Source organism: Sarcophilus harrisii, chromosome 1 (genome assembly GCF_902635505.1).
Source record: "Sarcophilus harrisii chromosome 1, mSarHar1.11, whole genome shotgun sequence".
Lineage (NCBI taxonomy): Eukaryota > Metazoa > Chordata > Mammalia > Dasyuromorphia > Dasyuridae > Sarcophilus > Sarcophilus harrisii.
The window spans coordinates 302,155,288-302,177,965 of NC_045426.1; the positions used below are offsets into that span (position 1 = coordinate 302,155,288).

Sequence of the window (22,678 nt, forward strand, 5' to 3'; positions counted from 1 at the left end):
TACTTGCACTATTGCAGTAGCCCCCCTCATGTCTTTCTCTGCTTTTCTCTATATTGAATTACTTGCTGTCTGAGGGGGGGAGGGGAAGAGAGGGAAAAAAATTTGAAACATAAAGGTTTTTCAAGGATGAATGTTGAAAACTATCTTTGCATGTATTTTGAAAATAAAAAGCTATTTTAAAATTTTGAAAAGATTATTTTAAAAAATGTTCATTGGTAAATTTGGAGAGAGCAGTTTCAACTGAGATAAGTTGGAAGCCAGACTGAGTGAAAGAGAAAATAGAAGCATTGATTGTAGGCATTATTTTTCTCACAGTTTGGCTGAGCATGGGAAGAGACATATTATGATAAGCTTGAAAAGGTGTAAGATCTGGTGAAATTTTGTTTGTTTGTTTGGTTGTTTGTTTTTGTGTATGTGTGTGTGTGTTTAAAGGATCAGGAAAATTTGGACATATTAGGAGATAATAAGGAAGGACCAATAGATAGAAAAATGTTAAAAATTAGAGGTGGATTGAAGGAACATTTTTCTGGAGAAAACAAAAGGATATGAAATCAAAAACAAAGTATAAAAGGAGAAAAACCTATGAAAAGAGAAAAAGCACCTCATCAACTTGGGATAAAGGAGTTAAAAGTGTAAGATGATAATGAGGAGTTTTGAAATATAGAGGAAAGAAATCAAATGGTGTCAGTTTTTTCAATGCAAGGTCCTTATCTGAAAAAATGGGAGAAGATGGAAGCTCAGTTGAAAGTAGATAACATAAATTAATAGTGTATTCAGTCTCCATGGTTGTGTGATTTCCCTCCATTTGATTTAGCAGCACTTGAATTGGAGCAAAGGAGGCAAACAGTGAAAGTAATTTAAGGTTAGGATTTGCTAAGAGATGGATAGCAGTAGGGATTTAAATGCTGATGAACTGCTGAAAGTTGCTTTGTTCAACTCTAAGGTTGAGATTAGGAAGGAATGAAAGTGATGACATAGCAGGGAGAATGGCCTGAAGAATTCTGAGGGGTAGAAGAACTATAAATCATAATAGGGATGGAGAATGGGTTTGGAATGGTAAGGGGATAGAATGATAGATTAGATAAAGGAATGTTACAGGTTTTAATTAAACTAATAAAACATTTGTGAGCAATGGTGAGATACAGATAGTTGAAACGAAATTGAGATGGTCATAATATTTAAAATGATTGAAGAATTGAGAAACTAAGTGAGACTGAGGGATTATCATTTTAGATGTTAAAATAACTAAAGGCAGAAGTTGGGAAGAAGAAAAAGACAATATGCTGGGTTCTAAACTCCTTGGAAAGGAGAGGATGTGATCTGGAGGCCAGTATACACTAGCCACCATGATTCAAATAGTGCAGAAAATGTTGATACTGTAAACTTCAAAGAAAATAAGGTTACTAAATGATAACAACAAATGAATACCTGGAAGTGGCATTCAAAGACTAGCAATATTCATGAAGGGTCTGAGCAAGGATGCAATGTCTCCTGGGTGAAGCCAGGTCTTAGTGAAGGCAAGTAGATAGATGGAACCTGAGAGAAAGAGCTCCAGGATGAAGAGAATTTTATTCGCTTTAGAAAATGGACATTTGAGAGGACATACAAGAAGGGATAAGGAAAGTTTAAATGGAATATGAGTGGCATATAGTAGAGAAAGAAGTTAAAGAGGATAGGAGATGGCTGCGTGGGGCAGAATACTGGGGGGAGGGTTTCAAGTAGAGATAGTTTTTCTTCTAGGTGATTGGTGATTGATTAATTCAGGGTTAGGGAGAAAAATTGATGGTGGGAGTTTGTTAGTTAAATAGCTTATGGACCAAGTTGCTTGCAATTTCAAAAAGGTGGTGGTTACCAAGCAAGGGCCAGATTCCAAGGTTTTGTCCTCTACAATCTGATCCCACTCTGTCTTTCTAATTTTAATGAACATTAGTGTGAGCAGATTGGTTAACACTTTAATTTACATCTTTCTAATGCACTTACCAAGAAATATTATGTATCAATTATCTGAGTTTGTCTTTTGACACACTAAACCTTAAGGTCCATGAAAGCTAGGGCCATGTTTGATCTATACTGTCTTCTCCAGTGCCTGGCACAGTGCTCTGAACATAGTAAATGCTTAATTATCTATTTAATAGACAATTTAATAATAATAATAATGGTAACAGCAATTTAATAACAATGATATTGAGTATCTTAAGAATGGAAGTTTCTATATGAAATGAAATTTATAATTTATTATTTTGCAGAATTGAAAAGAGAACTGGTACTAGAAAGCAATCCTAAATGGGAAGCCCTAACTGAAGTATTAAAAGAAATTGAAATAGAAAATAACAATAGTGAAGCTCTTGGTGGTCCAGGTAAGAGTGAGCTAAACAGTACATTAAATAACAGTAAATTAAGCAGTTAAGTGTTCCATTTTGAGAAACTGCTTAGAAGTGACTCCCAATTATTATTCTGAAAAATAAGTTAATAAATTCCAAATGTAAAAATGAAGAGCCTGCTTAGTATCAATTTGTTTGCTGCTTTCATAGCTTAATTATCTGTTTCCACCTGATATTTTGCCTGAAAGAAGGGCTTTTATTTTTATAAGATTCAGGACTTTTAAACTTGCTTTAAAAAGATCTAACCCATTTTTCAGAAGAAAAATCAAGAAAGAATCAAACTTTATTCAAATGGCTGCTATCTTTAGGTTCTTGATTTAAGCTTCTGTTTGATTAATAGGACTTGCTTCAGAGACTGTTAGTTGCACATTTAGAAGTAGAGGATTTTTTTTTTTACCCAGATTTGATCAGAATAAAAAATCTGGGATTATTCTTCTATCTCTCCAAACTCCTGGCTAGTAATCCCAACCAAAAGCAACCAAAGAAACTTAAAAACAAATTCAAGGAACTGGCTAGGAAGGTAGTCATAGTCTTTTGTAAGTTCATATTTACCAAGTTCCTCTCTCAAATAATTCACATTATTGGATTTAAAAGAGAATTCTTGGCAAAAGAAATAAAGTAGGAATGTGATACATGTACGTGTAATATATGAGTATGATGATGTAGTTTCTTACAAGATCCTTTTGTCTTTAAGTGTATTTAGTCTAGTGTGTTAACAGTTTCTCAATTCTGAAATATTTTTGGTATGGTTTTTTTAAAGAAAATAATAAAACCACAACTTTTTTTTCCTTCTTTGTACCTCTTTAAATTTGTAATTTCTGTAGATCAAAATAGACAATCTTAAATTCCTAAAGTCTCTGAACAATGAGATATTGCTTCAAATATTAATTGTTATGATTTAAAACCCAGCATACTAAAGAAAGACAATTTTCCCTAGAAGGCCTTTTTGGTTTTCTTCCCAGATCCCATTTCCCAACTTCATATCCTAGTTTATTACACAGAACAGGCATAGAAAAAGATTAATTTTGTCAGGTTTGCCTTAGCTTAACTAGCAGCAAATCTTATCCGTGAACAGTTTCTATCCTAATATTTGTTTGTTTTCTTAAATGTGTTTGGATTATGTGAGACAGTAACAGTGGATCATCAGTTTATTCAAGTGAATAAAGTGCCAGACTGAGAATCAAATACCCACTTCTTCCATAAATTAGCCACTAAATCTTTGACTAAATCTGTTGGTGTGACTGTGTCATTTAATGGTCATGTCCCACTGGGCTTTCCATCTACCCAACAACTGTATTATCCAGACTCTTGGGCCTTGACATTTGTGCTACCACCAAGAACCAATGGACTTTTACATCTTTTTTGAAGGCAAGCTGTCTTTTAATGCATTGTTTTATAGTTAGAATGTGAACTCTTTGAGAGCCATGACTGTTTTAGGTTTCTCTTGGTATGCCCAAGCATTGTTTGGCATATAGTAAGCATTTTCATTCATTCATTTTTTTCTCCAGAAAATAAAAATATGTGTGTCATTTTAATATAAAAATTTAGAAGAAATGTTTAAGTTCATAGGTTTTTTTAAAAAAGTACAAATTATAATTATCATTTTATCCAATATTATTTTATAGCAGTGAAATAATTAAGCTTTTAAATGTGGTTTAATATATATTTTTCCTTTTGTTGTTCACTGATTAAAATACTCTTATCTATTATAGGAAGCAAGAGTTTTTCTTTTAAAAATTACTAATAAAGAAAAATATTTTTATATCTTATTTGTAATTAGTATTTTTTCATAAAACACTAAAAATAGCCAACTTAGACAAAAGATTTCAGTCAAAAAGATCTAATAAAAAAATTTAAGATGGAAGAATTTGACAAACTGTTGAAAACAATTAAATTTTTAAAATTATGCATCTTCAAGAGGCATGATATAAACGTTCTTATTTTGAAAGTAAGGTATGAACATATTTTTAAAATTTTTTCTTGGCTTCAGGAAAAGTACTTATTTGTGCAAGTGATGATCGAACATGTGCACAGCTTAGAGAATATCTCACTATCGGAGCTAAGACTTTCTTATTGAAGCTATATACGAAAACCTTTGGAAAGGATAAAGCTGGAGAAGTAAAGATGAAATTCAGTAAAGAAGATAATTCTAAAGGAAACCTGAAATCTAGCAAAGAATCCAAAGTTTCAAAAGCCAAGATCAGGACTTCCAAAAAACAAAGACCTACAAAGAAGCAAGAATTGACTTTAACTCAGATGGTAACAAAGATTGAGGATGAAGCTGAGGAAGTTGATTATAAAGAAATAAACAACAGCCAAGAAAACTGCCTGAAGGAAACTGGACCTGAAGTGTTTGGTGTGAAATTATCATCTGATGCAGCATATGGCATCCTGAAAGAACCCCTCACTGTCATCCATCCACTTCTGGGTTGTGGTGACCCCTATGCCCTAACCAGAGTATTACATGAAGTGGAGCCAAGATATGTTGTCTTATATGATGCAGAACTAACATTTGTTCGTCAACTTGAAATTTATAGGGCAAGTAGGCCTGGAAAGCCTATGAGGCAAGTATGAGTATAATTCTAAATTATTGTTTTTTTAATTAGTTTTACTCTTCTTTGGTATTAACCTAAAATCATTACTAGTTCTTTTTCCTTCTTTAAATTATTGTTATACATTATAAATATTACTGTATTTAAAAGTAATTTAAAAATTTGTTAAACTGCATAATCATGAATTTATAAAGTTTTTATAAGAAGGATTTTAAAATGCTATACTGGGCTGAATAATACCCACAGATAGGAAAAGCTAAACTCTAGTACAGTTCGCTCAAAAGTAAAAATGAGTAAACAGACACTTAGTGATAGAAATAGCTTGCCTAGGGTTATACATTCTAAATAGCAGAACCTGAAATTAAAAAACAGGTTTTCTGACTCCAGTTCCAATGCCCTTTCTAGGCCTCATCCTAGAAAATTACTTTTCATTTATTCTATTCTCCTACTATCATATTGTATCTGTGTTGATTTAATATTTAAGATGTAGAATCATATAAGTAAGTCCAGTACTGTTACAAAAAATTATACAACTTAGATTCAGCCTCAAATTTGATGATAATTTCAGTATTCTTAAATGTCCCTATTTTATTTTATTTTATTTTATTTTTTGGCAAGGCATTTGAGGTTAAGTGATTTGTCCAAGGTCACATAGCTAGTACATGTTAAGTGAGCTTCAGGACTGATCCTCTATTTCCTGCACCATCTAGTTGCTCCCCAAATGTGTCTGTTTTCTAAAAAGACTTGAGTCAAGGAAGAAGGAAAACATCAAATTTGTCTTCTAATTCTTAATTGTCATGTGGGAGATTATACTTATTCTGTCATTGCAGACAGCAGAATTTGGACCAGTGAGTCAAAGCTATAGGGAAAGAGATTTTTCTTTAATATTAAAAACTCCCTATTAAATTGATCTGTCAGAAATGGAGTAAATTGCTCATGGTGTGTTTTTCCCATAACTGGAGACATGTCCAAGCAGAGGCTAGAGAAGTCAGTTGTGAGAGGCATTTTAGAAGGGGCTTGTGTATTTGGTAAGGACTTGTACTAGATTGCCTCTGAGGTATTTTCAATTCCTCAAATTCTATGAGCCCATAAGTATAGTATCTTAGATGTCCAACTTTGACAAAAATAAACAGCAAAATGATTATCTTGAACTCAGTCTGAACCAATAGATAGAGCCAAGGGAAAACTTTCTTGCAGCCTTTCAAATAAACACATGCTGGCATATTAGACTAGTAGAAATGAATCAAAAGTAATACAGGATTAGAAGTTTGGATAGAGAATGAGATGAACAAAAGTAATCAGGGAATGATTAAATGTTTCATTCTTAGTTCTCATTGTGCTTAGTGATAGTATATATATTCCGAAGATTTCTGTTGCAGTTAGTAACATTCTAGAAAAAAAGCTTTATAAGGAAAGAGAAAAGTTGGAGAGATTTTTTTTTTTAGATAGGAATAAAAGAGGAAAACATTAAGAGGGTGAGAAAAAGTAGGGCAAAGAGGATGTAGTTGATTCCATCTCCCAGCAATCTCAGCTATGAACAAAATAGAAAAGAGGTAGATTGTTTATAACCATATGTTACAAGGGAAGATTTGGGATGGAGGAGGGGAGAGGCATTGAAAAGTGACTGATATAAAAAAGAAAAGAATATCATAGTATCACATTTCAAAAGAAGCAACATAAATAGCAGACTTTTCTACCACCGCAAAAAGAAGATATATGTATGATTAATTTTGAGAAAATCGATCAAGTAAGTCTATGTGTGTTATGTCAATGTGTTTATATAAAATGTGTGATGTCTCTGTTTTATTAAGACATTTATCAATGCAAAAGACCTGAGACATCATTGGAGAGAAAAGATAAAGATCGTATAGATTTCACTTATTGTTTATTTTCCACTGAATTGATCTTTTATACATTGGTTTCTATAACTAAACAATCTAATGTTTAAAACAGTTTTTTGCAGGATTGCAAAAGTGAAAAAAGAATATAATCTCTGGGTTGTTTAGGAGTAATTTTGGACTCCTTTATATTTATGAGGAAATGATCATTCATTTTCTCTAGTTGTATTTCACTGTTTACCCAAACTTGATTCCTTCTTTTGACAAAGGAAAAAAAAAGTTGGGTAATAAATCCTTTAATAGGTAGAGTTTGGCAGCTTAATTTTACTAAGAGTGTGATTAATGGAATCTTTTGTGCTTAGTCAAATATTTATCATTTGAGTTCTTTGAGTTGCTAAATTCAAGAGTTATACTATTCCCTTTTGGGATTTAGGACAGTGTTTTTCTGGCCTAATAAAATCTTCTGTCTTGACTTGCAGGGTCTATTTTCTTATCTATGGAGGTTCAACTGAAGAACAGCGCTATCTTACTGCTTTACGGAAAGAGAAAGAGGCTTTTGAGAAACTCATTAGGTAATACATAGAGCATTAGTGTGTAGTTAGCAAAAGAAGTACCTTAAGTGGTCTAGGGTAGATGCCATAAGGAAAATCTATAATGCATATATAAGAAGTATGAAGAAATTACTGTTTAAATTGTTAGGTTTTGCTGTTTTGTTTTTTGTTTTCCTAGATAATGAAAAAAGTGAGAGGGAAAGAAAGTTAGTAAGGAAAGGCTCTATTAAGAGTATAAATCTGAACTTTTTTTTTCTTAGTGATAGCTGACACACCTGTTTTTTTCTTTCTCCCCTCCCAAATTTTTCCCAGAATTCAGAAGGTAAATAGCCTGAACTGAAAAAGGCAAGTCTGAGAATATTGGGCTTGAATGAAGTAGTTTAAAGTTTCCAACTTTTCAAAACACCCCTGACTTGCCAACTTAAGGACTGAAAACCTGCAGCAACATAGAGTTGCCAGATGCAGAAAAATAGATAATTTTTGGTGGTACATCTTACCTACCACCAAGAACCTAGGCAGAAGTGAAAAGTAAACAGCTCTCTCTAACCTCCACCCTTGCCTCACCAATGTCCACTACATGTATCATCCTCTCCTTCTTCCAAAGCCAAGCTCTTCCTAAAATTCATTTTTGTTTTATATCCATATATTTCCACAATGTATTCCCTTCGTAATTACAAAGTACTCTAGCCTCATCTGCCACTTAGCATCCTCATGTAACATAAACTGTAACAGTTATTCAGACTTACTTTCACTGATAAATCAGATCCAGGGCATGGCCACATCTTCCTTCAGAAGTGGGTATAAATGAGGGATTGAGAAGTTGTTTGTTTGGTACTGTAGATCACAAGCCCCATCAATGTGCTTTCCACCGTGATCATGATTGATATCCATTAGTCATCCAGACTTAAATAGCTTTTAGAAAAGCATATTTACTAAGGGTGTACAGTAAGAATAGTTGATATAAAACATCCCTCCCCCCCCAAAAAAAAAGTCTTTTTTTCTTTGCCACAAATGCTTACAGAGTTCAGGGGAAAATAGGCTCGATTTAAAAACTATATGAAGCAAAGGAATAATCACAGTTTTTTGAAATCCCATTGAGGGGAATCTTTAATATGCTCCCCTTGGGAAGACTGTGAACCCATATCCAGTCTGTCTTTGGCCACTAAGGTAACCACTGCCCTTGGAAATGCTGCTTAGATGCCAATAAAAATGTGATAACTCCTTTGGGCTCCCAAAGTTCAAAAGGTCTTTATATAGCCAAGGCAGAAAGGAGCTAAAGTCAAGGTACTCTACTTTTCAACCTCCTTTCCCTTGCCTACTCAACTCCTGGTTCTCTCTCTTCTTTGCCACCAAATCTTTACTCAGCTCTTGATGTCTCCTGGGCTTGAACTGCCTTATTATTTTATAGATGATACCTGGGATTCTCCCCAATCAATTTGGATACTCTTCCTATGCAGTTGGCTTCCAGTTCATTTAGTGGCTTATCAGAGACATTTAAATTGACTAAGACTTTTTCAGACTTAATTGGAATGCCTTTGATCACCTAATCAAGATGCTATCCTACCCAATTAAGGTACAAGGATGCCATCATTTTATAGTAATTTTATACTATAGTATATAGTAGTTTATATGTATTTATATATATGTATGTGTATATATATATATATATATATATATATATATATATATATATATATACATACACATACATACTATATGGTATAGTATATACTAAACTATACTATATATACTATAGTATATACATGTATACTATGTATATAGGTGGGAAATAAATTATACATATATATATGTGTATAATTTATCTCCCACCTATATACATAGTATACATGTATACATATATATAATAGATATAATTTGTATACTGTGTGTGTCTGTGTGTGTGTGTGTACTACTTCATTTCACCTCTACCTTCCTTCATTCCCTCACCCCTTTATCTACCTTGGAAGCTTACACTACCTTTCCCTTCCCACCATTGTTATTACTCTCCTTGTCATATTATCTTGATTCTATTTGTTTTTGCCTACATTTGTCTTCCCAGGAAAATATAAATTCTTTGAGTGCAGGGATCCTTTTGTTTTTTTTCTTTGCATACATAGCACCTAGAATAATGCCTTATACTTAGTAGGTGGTTGAGAAATGTTTATTGAATTGAAATTCTTATTCTCCATACAAAGACCAAACTAATATTTTATGTTCTAAAAAATGCTCAAATTTAATACTTGTGCCCAAAAAAATTAACCATTCCCTTTCCAGTCCCGCAAAACCCCAGTTTAGTAGGTAGTAAAAATATATTGAATTATTTATTACTTTGAAGCATATTGAAGTCATTCAGTAGCATTGTATTACTATTACTTTATAACTAGATAGTATCTACTTCACCACATTTCCTTACATTCACAAATGACTTTGTATCCATAGGGATTAGTGATAGAATATGGATAACAAATATTTTAATCTAATAATGGCAGATCTAAGAACATAAAGAATCTTCTATCTGTACCTTAGTTTATATATATATAAAACTAAATAGTTACCTGACATGATAAATGATAAATCTGAATCTCTTGTTTAGCTAATTTTTTTAATTTTAGTAAATAAATCCAAGTATGCAATTATCTCTATTGTTGATTTTAGAATGTTGAGAAGTATTCTTTAAAAGACAAAATTTGTTTTAGGAATTTTATGTGGGAATTAGTTATATTACATTTCTATTAGAGACAGACTTAAAATATGATTTCTACCACAACATGAATGCAAATACTATTTAAAATATTTTAATATATAATAATATAAAAACAGTTGAGCTAGCAGTAGAAGACCTGTTTGTAGTCATTGAGTCACTTAAAAAGAAAGGGAAAATTCTAATTTTCTAAAATTCTAATTATATTAATAGAATTCTACCTATGAGAAAATAGTAGTAAACAGTAGTCTCAATTTACATTATTGATGAAAATAGTATTATTCATATTTTACTAATTAGGAAAAGTGAGACACTGTTATCATAAATATTCCATGATACAAGGTAAATTAGTGGTAGAGCTTGGTTCAAAAGCCATGTTTTTTCAGAATCCTAAATTATTCTATATTATTGCTTCTCTAGACTTTCAAGCGTCATTGAAGATTTTTAAAGTAAATATAATAAAACCTCACTAATGATGAATGAAAATCAAATCTGAATTTTAGAATACTTTTAAGTTAATGAAATTTTATGAGTTTGTGCAATCAGCTATACTAATTTAACAGTGTTGAAAGTAGAGGTCCCTTATTTAAAAAAAAAAAAAAAATATATATATATATATATATATATAGTTGTAATTTGAGTTAAATTAAGTTAATGATTAATTTAGAAGACAAGCTTCAAAAAATACTTTAAGTTGTTGGAAAGAATTGTTATTTTTTATATGCTTTACTGTACTTAATAGAACAATTTTCATTTTTTTGAAGGTCTATATTTTGCATTTTAAAGTACTGTTATATTTATTTTTATAGGCTAGTTTTGCAACTCAGTATTTGTTTTAACTTAGTAAAACTAGTTAAAACAAATGTAAAATCATTTGGAGGCAAATTTTCAGTGTAACAAGTTTTAATCGTGGATAGTAGTATCAAAAAATTATTAAGTACATATGGTTGCTATATTGTATTAAGAAGACAGCAATCCTCAAAACAATATTCAATATTTTACAGTAATTCACATTTCTTTTAATTAAGCAAGAATATATATTTTTTATGTTTGACTATTTTAGTTAAAAATATTAACTTTTTGAAAAAAAAAGATTACATGTAATCCATTTCTTCTAGGTTGGCATTCAAAGATTAAATTTTTAACTGTATAGCAAATTCAACCTTTACTTTGCCCTTTCCTTTTGTGGAAAAAAGAAACTCCTTGGATTTTTTTGATTCTCAGTTTGATGTGAATTAGCACAAAAGAAGACTTTTTAAAACAGCAGTACCAGTCTGTGTCCAAGAGTACATAATAAAACATATGTAGCAAAGAGGCAAGGAGCTCCTAGTTCAGAATATTGTCCCTATTTGCATGTACATTGTTAAACAGTTACCATGTCAGTTGTTTTTGCTTTAATTGCTTTTTCTTGTTGCAGAGGGTTTCATCTGGAAGGGGGAGTATTTCTACCTTAGAAAGCATTACAAAAACAGCTTTTTTTTTTTTAATAGTCTTATAGAACTTAGACCTACAGCTAAAACACTCTCTAAAATCCAAATAATCCATACTTTGGCATTTCTGAACTGTAGGACAACTAAGTGAGGTAATTAAGCAAGACAGGTGGTTTAACCTTATTAATATTAAGGGGAAAATTAAGAGTTGTGGAAGTTATATGGTTAATGCTTATTAATTAGTATTGACTGGCAAGGAGCTTTCTACTTTCCAGAATGTTGCATCTCATTGGCAGTAGAAGCTCCAAGTTCATTCAAATCAATTGATAAAGCATTTATTAAGAACTTAATATGTACTAGTCACTATATCCCTAATACAGGTTCTCCCCTGGTGATACAAAGACTAAAATAAAATGACCTCTGCTTACACTCTCCTGAAGAAAAGTACTGTGTACAAAGTAATATAGAGTCATTTCAGAGAAGTGGAGGTAGGCATCAACAAAAAGCCTTTTAGAAGGGCTTTAAATTTCAAGCGCTCTAAAAGGGGTTAGAGATTCTAAAAAGCAGAGAGGAGGAGGAAGAATTTTCCTGGAAGATAAATTACAAAGACATAGAGGCTGTATATGAAGGCTCATGTATGGTGAAAAGCAAATTTACAAATTTGGCTGGAACTTGAGTACATAACAGAGAAAGTAATATGTATCCAAGCTAGAAAGATGGACTAGCTCAAGATTTCTTAAACATTTTCTACTCATGCCCTCTTTTTGCCCAAGAAAGTTTTATATAACCCTGATTATATAGGCATATGAAATAGGTATACAAATCAAACATTTACTAATAATAAGTCATAATTTCACGATCCCCACATCCAATTATGAGACCACACATGGAGTTGTGAACCACAGGTTTAAAAACTTTGAAATAGAGCCACATTGTGAATGGCTAAAACAGAGTTTGTATTTATACTAAATATTACATTATCACTTCAGCGCATATTAACAACTTTCCATCTGTATAACACATTGCAGATTACAAAGTGCTTCCACTTACATTATTTCATCTGATCATCACCATAGTTCGGTAAAGTTAATAGTATCCTTATTTTCAAATGAGGAAAGTGATGGTTAAATATTAAGTAACTTGTTCAGTGACCCCCCCCCGCTAATAAGTGATAGAGCCAAGACTCAAATATAAGCTTTCTTATTCTGAGTACTGTATAATTTCTGATAAACACATTAATGGCCTATATAGAGAATGTAGAATCATTTTCTTTAACATCTTATAGCAAACTCCTGTTTCTTAGTTGTTTATCTTAAATTATGTTGTAGTTATTAAGTATTATAGACCTCCTGATAGAATCAGTTCCATGAAAGTAGGCACTTTTTAAAAAATCTTATATACTATTAGCACAATGTCATGCATTTAGGGGGTACTCAGTAAAGGCCTGTTGAAATTTTGAATTGAGAAAATACAAGCTGTAGTGGCCTAAAGGGTTAAACATATGTTTATATTTTACCCTTGAAATTGTTTTTAAGTATAATAATTCTCTATAATTGTTCTCATGGTTTGTCTTTCTCCCTAAAAATGTAATGCATTTTTAAAATTCCAGTTAAGATATCTAGCTTCTTAAAGTTTTATTGTTTCTCATTTTGCAAAAAATCATTTTCAAAAAAAAATTGATTTAAGTCTAATGTGTTTAATTTAAAAAAAAAACCTATTGATTTTTATCCATTTCTTTAGTAAGTACCATAACAATTGCATATGTGTAAATGTTTCTAAATGCTTAGAAATATTTTACTTTCATAAACATTCCCCTTGTAGTGTTGTGTGTGTCTTTGCACTATGCAAATTAATGAAATTTTGAATTGTCAAATCCTTAAAAGAGCCAGTAGTGTGAAAAATATACTCTTTTCTATTGGAAGATCAGAAAGTAATATGCAGTTTTTTCTATTTCTTTTTAGCTATCATTTGTTGTGTGTTTTTCGCTTTAATACATCATTTCACCAAACATCAAATTATTTGGATTATTTTATATTTGGAAAATATGTGAAAAAAAATTTAAGTTTACATTGTTCAATTAAATTTTTTGCCCTAATTTCTTAATATTTCAGAGAAAAAGCAAGCATGGTTATCCCTGAAGAAAGAGAAGGGAGAGATGAAACAAACTTAGACCTGGTAAGAGAAGCTACATCAACATATGCTTCTACTGACACTCGCAAAGCAGGTGAGTGCTTCCCATCTCCAGATTATTGTTTTATGCCTTCAGACAAGCTTTTTTTGTATGCATTTGTCATTTATAAGTCCTTCATTTATAAGTTGGTAATTATGTATATGTGCTCTCTTTTGACAATCAAGCCCCATTATGTCTGGCAGCAAAATTAAATTAGGTTTACTGATGAAAGTTAGGAAACATCATAGTGCCATGTATCTAATTTAGGAATCTATAATGTATTTTTCTAAAATGCTAGAAGCTTATTAATAGATTTGGTAAGAACTCCTTCTAGACATTAATCATACTTGAATAAAAGAAACATTTGTCTCAGCTTTTAATCTTTATTTGAGCATATATCTTTCTTTAATGACATCATTCTAAATGCCTGTATTCATTTCATAGGTGGTCAGGAAAAGACTAATTTGCAACAAAGTATAATTGTGGACATGAGAGAATTTCGAAGTGAACTTCCATCTCTGCTTCATCGTCGAGGCATTGACATTGAACCAATTACATTAGAAGTAGGAGATTACATCCTAACTCCAGAAATATGTGTCGAGAGAAAAAGCATCAGTGATTTGATTGGTTCTTTAAATAACGGTCGCCTCTATAGTCAGTGCATCTCCATGTCTCGATATTATAAGCGACCAGTACTTCTGATTGAGTTTGATCCCAGTAAACCTTTCTCTCTTACTTCTCGAGGTTCTCTACATCAGGAAATTTCCAGTAATGATATTAGTTCCAAACTCACTCTTCTTACTCTTCATTTCCCAAAACTTCGGATCCTTTGGTGTCCTTCCCCCCATGCAACTGCTGAGTTGTTTGAGGAGTTGAAACAGAACAGGCCACAACCTGATGCAACAACAGCCATGGCCATCACAGCAGATACTGAAACCCTTCCTGATTCAGAAAAATACAATCCTGGACCACAAGACTTCTTATTAAAAATGCCAGGTGTCAATGCCAAAAACTGTTGTTCCTTAATGAATCATGTAAAGAGCATTGCAGAATTAACAACTTTGTCACAAGATAAACTCTCTAGTATTCTTGGAAATGCTGCAAATGCTAAGCAGCTTTATGATTTCATTCATGCATCCTATACAGAAGTTATTGCTCAGGGAAAAGTTAAAAAGTAAAATTTTAGAGGTAGTTTATTTTGATCACATGACCACACTCTTTGTTGTCTTTTATCATAATAGCAGTTACAATCTCATTTCTTTAACTCAATCTTTTGTTATTTCCCATTATACTCAGTGGAACAGAAATCTTAAGAATTCCAAAGCTGGAAATCATCTAGTCCAAGCCCTCAATTTACAGAATAAAGATGCTCAGAGAGGAAAGTTACATACCCAGAGTCAATTAACTAGTTAGTAGCCAGAGCTAGAAGTAGAGATCAAATCTCCTGATTTAAGGCCAGTATTCTTTGAATCACACCATCTTAAGATCCTTCTGATGAATCATGAGAGCTTTTTTAAAGCTACCAACTTTGCTCCTCTTCCCCTTTTGGTATACTAGCACTGTTAAAAATGCAGTGTGCTGTGGTGTCCATTTAAATTTTTTAACTATTTATGGATGAAGGAATTTTTTATGAATTAAAATTTGTGCTTCTTTAACTTTGAAGAAATACATATAGTACAGTTTTCTTCTACTAGCTATACAAAATATACCAATTTATTACAAAAGAGTTCCAAAGGGAAGGAAAACACCTTTCGCTATTCCTATCCAATTTCCTATTCTCAGTGTAAAAGTATTGGAAGATTTATCTCAGCTGATTGAAGAGTACAACAGGTAGGAAAATTATTAGCCTGATGAATTTCTAATTAGAATATATGTAATGTGATATAGTTTGACTAATAACTTTTTTATAACGTAAAGTAAATTGCCTTGTGTATTTGTATTGTGTAAAGTAGAAGTTAGCAGTATTAATGAATTGTTAGAATTTTGCTTCTTTGAAGATCCCTAAACTCCTAGATTACCAGAGCCCCAAATTCTAGTCTTTAAAAGCTTTCCTTTCTCACATCCTCTTACGTATACGTTAAGATTACAATTTCCATAGTACCCCTATAATACTTTTTGAGCTTATTTATAATCTGTTCACTTCCACATTTTATGCAATTCTGGAACTACACATTCTGGTATGAGATCTGGATTACATGCAACTGAGTGGCTAACTAAATTGATGAGGTTTTATTTTTTTTATAGTTGAGTTTTATCCAAAGAAATACTACACAAGAATCAGCAAATAGGAAAATAATCATTGTTCTAGGCTTAATATATTTTTTAAAATCAAACTTTTATAGAAAAAAGAGTCCAGCTCATGCCTCTTTTGTGAATAATCTGATTTAGCATTCTGCTGAATACATAAAAGACTTAAATTCCATTCCTTAAATTGTCTATAATAGAAACAGTTTTATAATAATCTGGTTGTTGGCAGTGAATTTTCTGTTCATAGTTGATAGGGACTGTCTTTGACTTCTACAAAATTAAAAGCCAGTCCATGTGATAATGTTTGCATTCTTATCTGTGAAAGTTTTTTTTTTTTTCCACACAACTTGGAATTTTAAAAAAAACAGTGTGCACAACTGAATAAATGTATTTATAAATGTCATTTGTAGGTTACTTCAGGGGTACTTTTGATTTATTGAAATGTGAATGTGCTATAAAGACTGTATAAAAGTGTGCTTCTAAATTGAATTCAATTATTATCATTAATTACATTGTCATGTAATAAAATTGAGAGATGATTTGGAGGGGTAGGATAAGGATCATGTAAGAAGATCATTTTAAAATAGACAAAGTTCTAGGCTTTTTTTCTTCAAAACCAAAAACTTGTTATAAATTTTCCAGATAAAAATGTTAATGTGGAGTATTGGAGTTTTCTTAAGTTATCATTTTACATTCACTTTTATATTTACTTTATTTTTGGAAGAGAGCACAAAATGATCAAATATTCACTGAAATAGAACAAATTCTTTTAAAAGATGCCAGGCTTCAAATTATTCCTTGTTTATTATATCTAATATAGCTTCATAGAGTTTATGAATACTCTTGTCTCTTAGCACTCTAATACTATTATTCAATGTTGTAATAATAGTTATTTAAGAATTAATCAGTTTCCCTCATGGATATTTGAGATATAAAAATTTTATCATTATCAATAAATTTTACAATGATAGTCATTACTGACTCATTACCAACAGGTTAGCTAATGCTTTCTTCTGTTAAATAAAAGAGTATGTGAATATGTATTCACATGTAAATATACTTTATCATGGTTTTCTTGAATTATATTTGAAATCTTGATCATAGAATCATAGAAATGTATTATGGCCCAGAACTCTGAACTTGAAACAAAGGATTCTTACAAGATACTAAGTCAGTGGAATTGATAGAGACAATGGTTATCTAATTTAGCATGGTTCAGTATGATTGATTTAATCCTACAAGGAGATGTTATGAGCCAGAACTTGAAACTAGGTACTAAGTGGAATTGAGGAGACAATGGTTAAATCTAGTTTAGCATTAATTTAATCCTACAACAAATAATGGTTTCCTAGTGATATAATGATTGATTTGTACTCAGTGTAGAGCATATAAGCTAGAAGCCTCAACCAGACAGATTCAGAGACAAGCAGACAGAAGTCTGGAGCACAAACCCTTGGACTCCCATCTCACACTGCCTTGGTGGAAGGTTCTCCTCCTTTGCTTCTCCACTCAAATCAAGACTCCGGAAGGCCTCTAGAAAACTAGCCAAGCCCCAAGTGAAGGAGATAGGACTTTGAAAGAGATAATAAAGGATTTGGACTTTAATACCTGTCTTCACTTGTGATTACTGAACTGAAAAGAAGGCTGCTCCCAGAGACCCCAAGAAAACCTCAACAGAGAACAATACAATTTAGAGAGAATATTACAGAAATGTATATGATTTTAGGCTTAAATAATATGACTAATTATGTTTAGCTTTTGTTTATTTGAATACTTATGAGTTTATAATTCATTTTTTCCAGGACTTTTTTTCTTTAAAAAACTAAGCAAGTATTTTTGAATTTAAAAATTTTCCCTCTATTTCTAAACTCCCAACTCTGGAATAAATAAAAATCAAACAAGAAATATTTCCCATTTGTTTGCATAGTTATCTTTTTTCTTACTATAAAAGAAAATATCTAAGTTCTGCTTTAGGAATGGATTTAAGTGCTTCCTTAATCCTGAGGATTAGAAGATATTTAAATACAAACTATATACTGTTTGTTAGTCCAGTTCTAGGGAAAGATAGAAGATTAAATCATGGTGTGTAAACATAGCTTAATAGCTGAGTATAGAATCATAAGCATGAAAATAAAATATTCCACAATAATTTAGGAAAGCTATAGATTAGGGATCAGGTGTGGAAGGAGCTTTTTTTTTTTTAATGTGGTTTTGATTCAAAAACTTTAGGAAAATTGTTTTACGTGTATGTAATCTTTTTAACATGAAGAAAGTTCTTTAAATGTGACATTTTAGAGAAGAAGGAGCCTTTTCATAAATTTAAGTACCTTGACTGAAATTTAGCTGGACTTTTGTGATAAGTATCACAAGAAGTTGATTTCTTTGGTTGTATTTAGTTTATATTTACTGCCTTATGCTAAACTTCAGGTATCTTATGTATAATCATCAGAATAGACTACAGATGAAGAAAGCCTATAATATGTTCTTGTATTTTAATTTAAACAGAAATGATGGGAGGAGTAGCAGAGTGTAATTGATTTATGTCTATTCTAAGCAAAAAAATTTGTACTTTGGAATAAAATTTATAGTTTTTATTTTCTTTTGTTACCATTGTGACATAAAGCAAAATATAGACCAGGATTTTTTAAAATCTCAAGATAGAAGACCTTATGAGGTATATAAATACCTCATTTTAGACTTTAAAAAACACTAAGCATAAAAAATTTCGGGTAGGGGATGGGGGTAAGACTGCAAGGCACAAATGAATTGTTAAAAAACTAAAATGTGTTGGGATTTTTTTTTTTTACTATTTTACTTTTACATTTTGGCTTATGAATAAAGCACCATTTGGACCATGCTTTATATTTTTTCATATGAAGTTTAGAATGCAAGAATTATCTATTTTATATTGCCATTTGTTAGAATCTGTACAGCATTATTAGTTTTTGTTTACTTTTCTGAAGATTAACATTAAATGTTTAACTTTACTTTTTGCTTTAAAATATACAATAATGTATTTTTTTAGTGAAGTAGAAAACAAATTTGTTTCTGTGTTCAGAAAATAATAGTAGAATATTTTATTAGGAATGAATGGAAGAAAGAAAAATGCTTATGATGTGCCAAATGCTGGGGAATACAAATATAAAAGCAAAGTTAGGTCCTGCCCTTTAGGAAGCTTATATAAATAAAATCCTTTCAAAGATTTATATAAACTGGTTCAGAATGAAGCAAGTTGAACCAGAAAAAACAATGACTACAACAAGGTAAAAGTGAAAGAAGGATAGCAAAGGCAAATAGTGCACAATTATACTGATCAAGCTGAATGTTGAAAATTGCACCTCACTCCCACTGGGGGTAGGGGAGTGGGTTGGCACTGAGTATGAGTGTGGAATATTTATTACATGGTCATGTTTTGTTTAATTTTTACTAAGCTACTTTTTCTCCCTTTTTTATACTTATTATAAGTGATAACTCACCATGAAGGGGAATAATACATTAAAAATAAATGTCATTTGACACAGACATGGTACTGATACCTAAACCAGGTAGGCTGAAAACAGAGAAAGAAAATTATAGACCAATCTCCCTAATGAATATTGATGCTAAAATCTTAAATAAGATATTAGCAAAAAGACTACAGAAAATCTTCTCCAAGATAATACACTATGATCATGTAGGATTTATACCAGGAATGCAGGGCTGGTTCAATATTAGGAAAACTATCAATATAATTGGCCATGTTAATAACCAAATTAACAAAAACCATATGATCATCTCAATAGATGCAGAAAAAGCATTTGATAAAATCCAACATCCATTCCTATTAAAAACACTTGAGAGTATAGGAATAAATGGACTTTTCCTTAAAATAATCAGCAGCATCTATTTAAAACCATCAGTAAGCATCATATGTAATGGAGACAAACTGCAACCATTCCCAATAAGATCTGGAGTGAAACAAGGTTGCCCACTATCACCGTTACTATTTAATATTGTATTAGAAATGCTAGCTATAGCAATAAGAGCTGAGAAAGAGATTAAAGGAATAAGAATAGGCAATGAGGAAGCCAAATTATCACTCTTCGCCGATGACATGATGGTATACTTAGAGAACCCCAGAGATTCTGCTAAAAAGTTATTAGAAATAATGCACAACTTTAGCAAAGTTGCTGGTTATAAAATAAACCCCCATAAGTCATTAGCATTCTTATATATCACTAACAAAATCCAACAGTCAGAGTTACAAAGAGAAATTCCATTTAAAGTAACTACTGATAATATAAAATATTTAGGAATCTATCTGCCAAGGGAAAATCAGAAACTTTATGAGCAAAATTACAGACCACTTTTCACACAAATTAAGTCTGATCTAACCAATTGGAAAAATATTAAATGCTCTTGGATAGGGCGAGCAAATATAATAAAGATGACAATATTACCTAAACTAATCTATTTATTTAGCGCTATACCAATCAGACTCCCAAAAAACTATTTTAATGACCTAGAAAAAATAACAACAAAGTTCATATGGAAAAACAAAAGGTCAAGAATTTCAAGGGAATTAATGAAAAAAAAATCAAATGATGGTGGCTTAGCTGTACCAGATCTAAAATTATATTATAGAGCAGCAGTTACCAAAACTATTTGGTATTGGCTAAGGAATAGATTAGTTGATCAGTGGAATAGATTAGGTTCAAGGGATAAAACAGTCAACAAATATAGCAACCTAGTCTTTGACAAACCCAAAGATCCCAGCTTTTGGGATAAGAACTTACTGTTTGATAAAAATTGCTGGGAAAATTGGAAACTAATATGGCAGAAACTAGGCATTGATCCATACTTAACGCCGTACACCAAGATAAGGTCAAAATGGGTTCATGACCTAGGCATAAAGAATGAAATCATTAATAAATTAGAGGAACATAGGATAGTTTACCTCTCAGACCTGTGGAAGGGGAAGGTCTTTTTTTTTTTTTTTTTTTTTTTTTTTTAATAGCCTTTAATTTACAGGATATATACATGGGTAACTTTACAGCATTAACAATTGCCAAACCTCTTGTTCCAATTTTTCACCTCTTACCCCCCCCCCACGTGCTCCCCTAAATGGCAGGATGACCAGTAGATGTTAAATATATTAAAATATAACTTAGATACACAATAAGTATACATGACCACAACATTATTTTGCTGTACAAAAAGAATCAGACTCTGAATTATTGTACAATTAGCTTGTAGAAGGAAATCAAAGATGCAGGTGTGCATAAATATAGGGACTGAATTCAATGTAATGGTTTTTAGTCATCTCCCAGAGTTCTTTTTCTGGGTATAGCTAGTTCAGTTCATTACTGCTCCATTAGAAATGATCTGGTTGATCTCGTTGCTGAGGATGGCCTGATCTATCAGGACTAGTCATCATCTAGTATTGTTTTGAAGTATATAATGATCTCCTGGATCCTGCTCATTTCCTCAGCATCAGTTAGTATAAGTCTCTCCAGGCCTTTCTGAAATCATCCTGTTGGTCATTTCTTACAGAACAGTAATATTCCATAATTTTCATATACCACAATTTATTCAGCTATTCTCCAACTGATGGACATCCATTCAGTTTCCAGTTTCTAGCCACTACAAAAGGGCTGCCAACATTCGTGCACATACAGGTCCCTTTCCCTTCTTTATAATCTCTTTGGGATATAATCCCAGTAGTAACACTGCTGGATCAAAGGGTATGCACAGTTTGATAACTTTTTGAGCATAGTTCCAAACTACTCTCAAAATGGTTGGATTCGTTCACAACTCCACCAACAATGAATCAATGTCCCAGTTTTCCCACATCCCCTCAACAATCATCATTATTTTTCCTGTCATCTTAGCCAATCTGACAGGTGTGTATGTATCTTAGAGTTGTCTTAATTTGCATTTCTCTGATTAATAATGACTTGGAGCATCTTTTCATATGACTAGAAATAGTTTCAATTTCTTCATCTGAGAATTGTCTGTTCATATCCTTTGACCATTTTCAATTGGAGAATGGCTTGATTTTTTATAAATTAGAGTTAATTCTCTATATATTTTGGAAATGAGGCCTTTATCAGAACCTTTGACTGTAAAAATATTTTCCCAGTTTATTGCTTCCCTGGTATATAAAGAGTCTTTATGACCAAAGCAGAACTAGAGATCATTACTGATCACAAAATAGAAAATTTCGATTATACCAAACTGAAAAGTTTTTGTACAAACAAAACTAATGCAGACAAGATTAGAAGGGAAGCAATAAACTGGGAAAATATTTTTACAGTCAAAGGTTCTGATAAAGGCCTCATTTCCAAAATATATAGAGAATTAACTCTAATTTATAAAAAATCAAGCCATTCTCCAATTGAAAAATGGTCAAAGGATATGAACAGACAATTCTCAGATGAAGAAATTGAAACTATTTCTAGTCATATGAAAAGATGCTCCAAGTCATTATTAATCAGAGAAATGCAAATTAAGACAACTCTAAGATACCACTACACACCTGTCAGATTGGCTAAGATGACAGGAAAAAATAATGATGATTGTTGGAGGGGATGCGGGAAAACTGGGACATTGATGCATTGTTGGTGGAGTTGTGAACGAATCCAACCATTTTGGAGAGTAGTTTGGAACTATGCTCAAAAAGTTATCAAACTGTGCATACCCTTTGATCCAGCAGTGTTACTACTGGGATTATATCCCAAAGAGATTATAAAGAAGGGAAAGGGACCTGTATGTGCACGAATGTTTGTGGCAGCCCTTTTTGTAGTGGCTAGAAACTGGAAACTGAATG

At 31.9% G+C, this 22,678-nt stretch overlaps 1 protein-coding gene across 1 annotated transcript in view; it reads left to right on the forward strand.

Annotated features, from left to right (window-relative positions):
* ERCC4 (ERCC excision repair 4, endonuclease catalytic subunit) overlaps window positions 1-17,058 on the forward strand; it is a 33,913-nt gene extending 16,855 nt beyond the window's left edge. Inside the window, exons 7-11 of the mRNA XM_003761690.4 lie at window positions 2,247-2,357; window positions 4,372-4,945; window positions 7,251-7,343; window positions 13,565-13,677; window positions 14,068-17,058. Coding sequence (XP_003761738.2) covers window positions 2,247-2,357; window positions 4,372-4,945; window positions 7,251-7,343; window positions 13,565-13,677; window positions 14,068-14,801 — 1,625 coding nt within the window. The 3' untranslated portion in view covers window positions 14,802-17,058. The remainder of the gene's footprint in view (window positions 1-2,246; window positions 2,358-4,371; window positions 4,946-7,250; window positions 7,344-13,564; window positions 13,678-14,067) is intronic.
* Window positions 17,059-22,678: the final 5,620 nt, after the last annotated feature.